At 32.7% G+C, this 10,771-nt stretch overlaps 1 protein-coding gene across 1 annotated transcript in view; it reads left to right on the top strand.

Moving 5' to 3' along the window:
* Positions 1-5,759: 5,759 nt before the first annotated feature.
* The window catches only part of LOC143084091 (uncharacterized), a 51,096-nt gene continuing 46,084 nt past the window's right edge, over positions 5,760-10,771 (top strand). The window contains exons 1-2 of the mRNA XM_076260497.1: positions 5,760-5,804; positions 6,692-6,793. Of these exons, the coding sequence (XP_076116612.1) occupies positions 5,760-5,804; positions 6,692-6,793 (147 nt within the window). The remainder of the gene's footprint in view (positions 5,805-6,691; positions 6,794-10,771) is intronic.

The following is a 10,771-nucleotide window of genomic DNA, read 5'->3' as shown; positions in this document are numbered from 1 at the left end:
TCATACAACGTTCATTCACCACTTCTGTACTACACATGACATGAGACACCTGATCATACAACATTCATCCATCACTCCTGCACTGAACATGACATGTGACACCACATCATACAACATTCATCAACAACTCCTGTACTGAACATGACATGTGACACCTGATCATACAATATTCATTTACCACTCCTCTACTGAACATGACATGTGACACCTGATCATACAACATTCATTACCACTCCTCTACTGAACATGACATGTGACACCACATCATACAACATTCATTAACCACTCCTGTACTGAACATGACATGTGACACCTGATCATACAACATTCGTTACCACTCCTGTACTGAACATGACATGTGACACCTGATCATACAATATTCATTACCACTCCTGTACTGAACATGACATGTGACACCTGATCATACAACATTCATTACCACTCCTGTACTGAACATGACATGTGACACCTGATCATACAATATTCATTAACCACTCCTGTACTGAACACGACATGCAACACCTGATCATACAACATTCATTCACCACTCCTGTACTACACATGACATGAGACACCTGATCATACAACATTCATCCACCACTTCTGCACTGAACATGACATGTGACAACACATCATACAACATTCATTAACCACTCCTGTACTGAACATGACATGTGACACCTGATCATACAACATTCAATTAACACTCCTCTACCGATCATGACATGTGACACCTGATCATACAACATTCATCCACCACTTCTCTACTGAACATGACCTGTGACACCTGATCATACAACATTGGTTACCACTCCTGTACTGAACATTACATGTGACAACACATCATACAACATTCATTAACCACTTCTGTACTTAACATGACATATAACACCTGATCATACAACATTCATTACCACTCCTGTACTGAACATGACATGTGACACCTGATCATATAACATTCATTTACCACTCCTGTACTGAATATGACATGCGACACCTGATCATACAATATTTGTTACCACTCCTGTACTGAACATGACATGTGACACCTGATCATATAACATTCATTTACCACTCCTGTACTGAACATAAATTATGACACCACAACATACAACATTCATTTACCACTCCTGTACTGAACATGACATGTGACACCTGATCATACAACATTCATCCACCACTACTGTACTGAACATGACATGTGACACCTGATCATGCAACATTCATCCACCACTCCTCTTCTGAACATGATATGTGACACCTGATCATACAACATTCTTTTACCACTCCTGTACTGAACATGACATATGACACCTGATCATACAACATTCATCCACCACTCCTATACTGAACATGATATGTGACACCTGATCATACAACATTCATTTACCACTTCTGTACTGAGCATGACTTTTGACACCTGATCATACATCATTCATTCATTACTCCTGTAATGAACATGACATGTGACACCTGATCATACGACATTCATCCACCACTCCTCCACTGAACATGACATGTGACACAACATTGTACAACATTCATTTACCACTCCTGTACTGAACATGACATGCATATGTGTGACCTGATCATACAACATTCATTCACCACTCCTGTACTGAATATGAATTATGACATCTGATCATACAGCATTCAGTTACCAGTCCTGTACTGAACATGACATGTGAAACCTGATCATACAACATTTATTTACCACTTTTGTACTGAACATGACATGTGATAACTGATCATACAACATATATTTACCACTTCTATACTAAACATGACATGGGTATCCTGGTAACATGTGACATAGTAATCACATACTTACAACAACTTGTGAAATTACAAAATCACTCTTATACTCAACACCAACCTGACATAGCAATAACACTCTTATACTAAACTCCAACATGTGACATATCAATGACACTTTTATACTCAACACCAACATGTGACATAGCAATAACACTCTTATACCAAACTCCAACATGTGACATAGCAATAACACTCTTATACTAAACTCCAACATGTGACATAGCAATGACACTCTTATACTCAACACCAACATGTGACATAGCAATAACACTCTTATACTCAACACCAACCTGACATAGCAATAACACTCTTATACTAAACTCCAACATGTGACATAGCAATGACACTCTTATACTCAACACCAACATGTGACATAGCAATAACACTCTTATACTAAACTCCAACATGTGACATAGCAATGACACTCTTATACTCAACACCAACCTGACATAGCAATAACACTCTTATACTAAACTCCAACATGTGACATAGCAATAACACTCTTATACTCAGCACCAACATGTGACATATCAATGACACTTTTATACTCAACACCAACATGTGACATAGCAATAACACTCTTATACCAAACTCCAACATGTGACATAGCAATAACACTCTTATACTAAACTCCAACATGTGACATATCAATGACACTTTTATACTCAACACCAACACTTGACATAACCATGACATGCTTATACTCAACACCAACAAGTGACATAGCAATGACACTCTTATACTGCTCACAAACAAGTGACATATCAACATTTATAGGCAACGCAAACAAAAAGTAAAAACACGGCTTTTGAAATTCTTCACTTATACTCAACACAAACATACACCACTGCTATATTACCATAATAAGCAACAGCACATATAATTTGAAGCAACTGTTATACACCACACAAACATTTTACATGGAAATACCTCTGAATTCTTTTTAAGCTTTGATAAATATTCTGAATTAACACAAAATACTGTTAATCAGACAGGTTTAATGGACAACAAAAATTTGTTAGAATTATATAAAGTGGGGCCTCATTTTTCCTGTCTCATTAATTTGAATCATAAAATATAATTTGTTTTTATTTTTCTTGAAATAATTTTTTTTTAACTTTGTTAATCAGACAGATTTAATAATAATAAAAAAAAAAACTTGACAGAATTATATAAAGTGGGGCCTCATTTTATTTGTAACACAGAACTGAATCAGACAGTAAAGGTTTTATTTTGTTTCCTGACGAAAAATTATTTTGTAAACATCTGATTTTAATGAGAAGTTGATGAGAACAAGTTGTGAAAACATCTTTAGTCAGATAATGTTAATTCTACAGATCTAATGTAAAACATCTTTTAAAAATAACAAATACTTGACAGAATTATATAAAGTGGGGTCTTATTTTTCTTGTCTCTTCGTACTGAATCAGAAAATATAACTCGTTTCAATGTTTCTTGAAAAAAGTTTTTTTTTTTTTAACCTGACAGTTCTGATGGAAGTTCTGACATCTCACAATAAAACATGTTGTTTATTTGTTGTTTATGTAGAATATAAATACAAGTGTGACTGGTCATTTTATTCAGTTTTGACCACTGATTCATGTGATATATATTTTGTTTATATTTATTACACAACATTGTCCAGTTTATGACACAAGTTTTGATGTTTGTTATATGTTGATATTACAGTTGGGAAGGACACCATTAATGTTGGCCGCTGGGGGAGGACACCTGGAGGTAGTGATGTACCTCATCAGTCAAGGAAGTCAGTTAGAGGCCACAGACAGGGTAATGATAGATATAATCACCTTACTCCGACCAAACATCACTTTATACAGAATCTACACAAAATCATGTTGTTAATCAGACAGATTTAATGGACAACAAATATTTGTTAGAATTATATAAAGTGGGGTCTCATTTTATTCGTAACACAGAACTGAATCAGATAGTAAAGGTTTAATTTTGTTTCCTGACAAAAAAATATTTTGAAAACATCTGATTTTAATGAGAAGTTGATGAGAAAAAGTTGTGTTAACATCTTTAGTCAGATAATGTTAATTCTACAGATCTTATGTAAAACATCTTTTAAAAATAACAAATACTTGACAGAATTATATAAAGTGGGGTCTTATTTTTCTTGTCTCTTCGTACTGAATCAGAAAATATAACTCGTTTCAATGTTTCTTGAAAAAAAGTTATTTTTTTAACCTGACAGTTCTGATGGAAGTTCTGACATCTCACAATAAAACATGTTGTTTATTTGTTGTTTATGTAGAATATAAATACAAGTGTGACTGGTCATTTTATTCAGTTTTGACCACTGATTCATGTGATATATATTTTGTTTATATTTATTACACAACATTGTCCAGTTTATGACACAAGTTTTGATGTCTGTTATATGTTGATATTACAGTATGGACAGACACCATTAATGTTGGCGGCTCGGGGAGGACACCTGGAGGTAGTGATGTACCTCGCCAGTCAGGGCAGTCAGTTAGAGGCCACAGACCCGGTAATGATAGATATAATAACCTTACTCTGACAAAACATCACTTTATACAGAATCTACACAAAATCATGTTGTTAATCAGACAGCGTTAATGGACAACAAATATTTGTTAGAATTATATAAAGTTGGGTCTCATTTTATTCGTAACACAGAACTGAATCAGATTGAAAAGGTTTTATTTTGTTTCCTGACAAAAAATTATTTTGTTAACATCTGATTTTAATGAGAAGTTGATGAGAACAAGTTGTGTTTTAAAACATCTTTAGTCAGATAATGTTAATTCTACAGATCTAATGTAAAACATCTTTTAAAAATAACAAATACTTGACAGAATTATATAAAGTGGGGTCTTATTTTTCTTGTCTCTTCGTACTGAATCAGAAAATATAACTCGTTTTTATGTTTCTTGAAAAAAGTTTTTTTTTTTAACCTGACAGTTCTGATGGAAGTTCTGACATCTCACAATAAAACATGTTGTTTATTTGTTGTTTATGTAGAATATAAATACAAGTGTGACTGGTCATTTTATTCAGTTTTGACCACTGATTCATGTGATATATATTTTGTTTATATTTATTACACAACATTGTCCAGTTTATGACACAAGTTTTGATGTCTGTTATATGTTGATATTACAGTTGGGAATGACACCATTAATGTTGGCCGCTGGGGGAGGACACCTGGAGGTAGTGATGTACCTCTTCAGTCAGGGCAGTCAGTTAGAGGCCACAGACCCGGTAATGATAGATATAATAACCTTACTCTGACAAAACATCACTTTATACAGAATCTACACAAAATCATGTTGTTAATCAGACAGCGTTAATGGACAACAAATATTTGTTAGAATTATATAAAGTTGGGTCTCATTTTATTCGTAACACAGAACTGAATCAGATTGAAAAGGTTTTATTTTGTTTCCTGACAAAAAATTATTTTGTTAACATCTGATTTTAATGAGAAGTTGATGAGAACAAGTTGTGTTTTAAAACATCTTTAGTCAGATAATGTTAATTCTACAGATCTAATGTAAAACATCTTTTAAAAATAACAAATACTTGACAGAATTATATAAAGTGGGGTCTTATTTTTCTTGTCTCTTCGTACTGAATCAGAAAATATAACTCGTTTTTATGTTTCTTGAAAAAAGTTTTTTTTTTTAACCTGACAGTTCTGATGGAAGTTCTGACATCTCACAATAAAACATGTTGTTTATTTGTTGTTTATGTAGAATATAAATACAAGTGTGACTGGTCATTTTATTCAGTTTTGACCACTGATTCATGTGATATATATTTTGTTTATATTTATTACACAACATTGTCCAGTTTATGACACAAGTTTTGATGTCTGTTATATGTTGATATTACAGTTGGGAATGACACCATTAATGTGGGCGGCTGTGGGAGGACACCTGGAGGTAGTGATGTACCTCGTCAGTCAGGGCAGTCAGTTAGAGGCCACAGGCAGGGTAATGATAGATATAATCACTTTACTCTTACCAAACACCACTTTATACAGAATCTACACAAAATCATGTTGTTAATCAGACAGCGTTAATGGACAACAAATATTTGTTAGAATTATATAAAGTGGGGTATCATTTTATTCGTAACACAGAACTGAATCAGATAGTAAAGGTTTTATTTTGTTTCATGACAAAAAATTATTTTGTTAACATCTGATTTTAATGAGAAGTTGATGAGAACAAGTTGTGTTAACATCTTTAGTCAGATAATGTTAATTCTACAGATCTAATGTAAAACATCTTTTAAAAATAACAAATACTTAACAGAATTATATAAAGTGGGGTCTTATTTTTCTTGTCTCTTCGTACTGAATCAGAAAATATAACTTGTTTTAATGTTTCTTGAAAAAAAGTTTTTTTTTCACTTTAATTATTCTACTGAATCATTGTTAATCAGACGGGTTTAATGGAGACCTAATATTTGAGAGAATTATATAAAGTGGGGTCTTATTTTTCTTGTCTCTTTGCACTGAATTGGAAAATATAACTCATTTCAAGGTTTCTTGAAATTTTTTTTTTTTTTCAACTTTGATTATTCTACAGACTTGACAGAATCTACATAAAATCATGTTGTTAATCAGACATGTAAAATGGACAACAAATACTTGTTAGACTTATATTAAATAGGGTTTGCTATTATTTTTACCTGTTTTGTAGAACTGAATCAGAAAATATATATTTAGTTTATATATCTTAATCTACCATTTATCAGTTTATACATAAGTATAATTGGATATTTTCTTCTCTGATGTTATATTTCTTACATTTTGACACCTCTCTTGATTTATTATCACACACCATTAACATGTTTATATTTTATATTGTTATAGAATGGATACACAGCTTTACATTATGCTGCTCAGTATGGACAGATTGATGTAACAAAATGGCTAATAGATCAAGGATGCAGTCCTTGGGTGAAAACAAAATGGGTAACATTCATTTTTATTCTTATTCACTATTTTTCTTCACAAAAAATGTATACATTTGAAATTGATATATAGAACAAAAATTCACTTGATATTATGTGAACCAAGTATTTTACATGGTACAATTACTTGATTTACAAACATTAATCAGACCAACCCACAGACCACACTTTAAATCACCAATCATATCTTAACACACAGACAAATAATCAAAGTATTTAACATTGTACAGTCACTTGACTTACAAACATTAATCATACCAACTCACAGACCACACTTTAAATCACCAATCAACACGGACAAATAATCAAAGTATTTAACATGGTGTAGTCACTTGATTTACAAACATTAATTATACCAACCCACAGACCACACTTTAAATCACCAATCAACTAGGACAAATAATCAAAGTATTTAACATTGTACAGTCACTTGATTTACAAACATTAATCATACCAACTCACAGACCACACTTTAAATCACCAATCAACACGGACAAATAATCAAAGTATTTAACATGGTGTAGTCACTTGATTTACAAACATTAATTATACCAACCCACAGACCACACTTTAAATCACCAATCAACACGGACAAATAATCAAAGTATTTAACATGGTGTAGTCACTTGATTTACAAACATTAATTATACCAACCCACAGACCACACTTTAAATCACCAATCAACTAGGACAAATAATCAAAGTATTTAACATTGTACAGTCACTTGATTTACAAACATTAATCATACCAACTCACAGACCACACTTTAAATCACCAATCAACACGGACAAATAATCAAAGTATTTAACATGGTGTAGTCACTTGATTTACAAACATTAATCAAACCAACCCACAGACCACACTTTAATTCACCAATCAACTAGGACAAATAATCAAAGTATTTAACATTGTACAGTCACTTGATTTACAAACATTAATCAAACCAACCCACAGACCACACTTTAATTCACCAATCAACACGGACAAATAATCAAGGTATTTAACATTGTACAGTCACTTGATTTACAAACATTAATCATACCAACCGACAGACATCACTTTAAATTACCAATCAAATCTTAACACACAGACACATCATCAAAGTATTTAACATGGTGTAGTCACTTGATTTACAAACATTAATCATACCAACCCACAGACCACACTTTAAATCACTAATCAACACGGACAAATAATCAAAGTATTTAACATGGTGTAGTCACTTGATTTACAAACATTAATCAGACCAACCCACAGACCACACTTTAATTCACCAATCAACACGGACAAATAATCAAAGTATTTAACATTGTACAGTCACTTGATTTACAAACATTAATCATACCAACCGACAGACCACACTTTAAATCACCAATCAACACGGACAAATAATCAAAGTATTTAACATAGTCCAGTCACTTGATTTACAAACATTAATCAGACCAACCAACAGACCACACTTTAAATCACCAATCAACACAGACAAATAATCAAAGTATTTAACATGATGTAGTCACTTGATTTACAAACATTAATCATACCAACCAACAGACCACACTTTAAATCACCAATCAACACGGACAAATAATCAAAGTATTTAACATGGTACAGTCACTTGATTTACAAACATTAATCAGACCAACCAACAGACCACACTTTAAATCACCAATCAAATCTTAACACACAGACACATCATCAAAGTATTTAACATGGTGTAGTCACTTGATTTACAAACATTAATCATACAAACCCACAGACCACACTTTAAATCACTAATCAAATGAACAAATAATCAAAGTATTTAACATTGTACAGTCACTTGATTTACAAACATTAATCATACCAACCAACAGACCACACTTTAAATCACCAATCAACACGGACAAATAATCAAAGTATTTAACATGGTACAGTCACTTGATTTACAAACATTAATCAGACCAACCAACAGACCACACTTTAAATCACCAATCAAATCTTAACACACAGACACATCATCAAAGTATTTAACATGGTGTAGTCACTTGATTTACAAACATTAATCATACAAACCCACAGACCACACTTTAAATCACTAATCAAATGGACAAATAATCAAAGTATTTAACATGGTACAGTCACTTGATTTACAAACATTAATCATACAAACCCACAGACCACACTTTAAATCACCAATCAACACAGACAAATAATCAAAGTATTTAACATGGTGCAGTCACTTGATTTACAAACATTTATCAGACCAACCAACAGACCACACTTTAAATCACCAATCAACACAGACAAACAATCAAATATTTAACATGGTGTAGTCACTAGAATTACAAACATTAATCATACCAACCCACAAACCACACTTTAAATCACCAATCAACACGGACAAATAATCAAAGTATTTAACATGGTGCGGTCACTTGATTTACAAACATTAATCAGACCAACCAACAGACCACACTTTAAATCACCAATCAACATGGACAAATAATCAAAGTATTTAACATGGTACAGTCACTTGATTTACAAACATTAATCAGACCAACCCACAGATCACACTTTAAATCACCAATCAACACGGACAACCAATCAAATGTTAACACAATAGCTACCAATCAAAGTATTAAACATGTGTGGTCACTTGATTTACAAACATTAATCAAACCAACCCACAGATCACACTTTAAATCACCAATCAACACGGACAACCAATCAAATGTTAACACAATAGCTACCAATCAAAGTATTAAACATGTGTGGTCACTTGATTTACAAACATTAATCATACCAACCCACAAACCACACTTTAAATCACCAATCAACACGGACAAATAATCAAAGTATTTAACATGGTACAGTCACTTGATTTACAAACATTAATCAGACCAAACACAGACCAAACTTTAAATCACCAATCAACACGGACAAATAATCAAAGTATTTAACATGGTACAGTCACTTGATTTACAAACATTAATCAAACCAACCCACAGACCACACTTTAAATCACCAATCAACATGGACAAATAATCAAAGTATTTAACATGGTACAGTCACTTGATTTACAAACATTAATCAGACCAACCCACAGATCACACTTTAAATCACCAATCAACACGGACAACCAATCAAATGTTAACACAATAGCAACCAATCAAAGTATTAAACATGTGTGGTCACTTGATTTACAAACATTAATCAAACCAACCCACAGACCACACTTTAAATCACCAATCAACACGGACAAATAATCAAAGTATTTAACATGGTACAGTCACTTGATTTACAAACATTAATCAGACCAACCCACAGATCACACTTTAAATCACCAATCAACACGGACAAATAATCAAAGTATTTAACATGGTGTAGTCACTTGATTTACAAACATTAATCATACAAACCCACAAACCACACTTTAAATCACCAATCAACACGGACAAATAATCAAAGTATTTAACATGGTGTAGTCACTTGATTTATAAACATTAATCAAACCATCCGACAGACCACACTTTAAATCACCAATCAACACGGACACATAAACAAAGTATTTAACATGGTGTAGTCACTTGATTTATAAACATTAATCAAACCATCCGACAGACCACACTTTAAATCACCAATCAACACGGACACATAAACAAAGTAATTAACATGGTGGAGTCACTTGATTAACAATTATTAACATGAGTCATAAAAACTGATAAAGGGATAACCAATCAAATCATATCAATACAATGATCACCTACCAATCACTACCAACACACCTTCCACCAATCATACATTACAAACACACAATGGTGAAGTTGAAATCATCCCTTCGTTAATTTTACGGACGCCATCACGAGTTGGTTGACCATTATGGAATAACCGTTTCACAAATGATATCGGATATGTTCCTTACGTCGTAACTACAATCCCATTCCCTTTCATGAATATGACCTACCTAAGTAGACTATTTACCGGATTTGTAATCACATAA

This window comes from Mytilus galloprovincialis, chromosome 7 (assembly GCF_965363235.1).
Source record: "Mytilus galloprovincialis chromosome 7, xbMytGall1.hap1.1, whole genome shotgun sequence".
Taxonomy (NCBI): Eukaryota; Metazoa; Mollusca; class Bivalvia; order Mytilida; family Mytilidae; genus Mytilus; species Mytilus galloprovincialis.
Note: the sequence above shows the minus strand (reverse complement) of the source record. Positions and strands in the feature narration are given on the sequence as shown.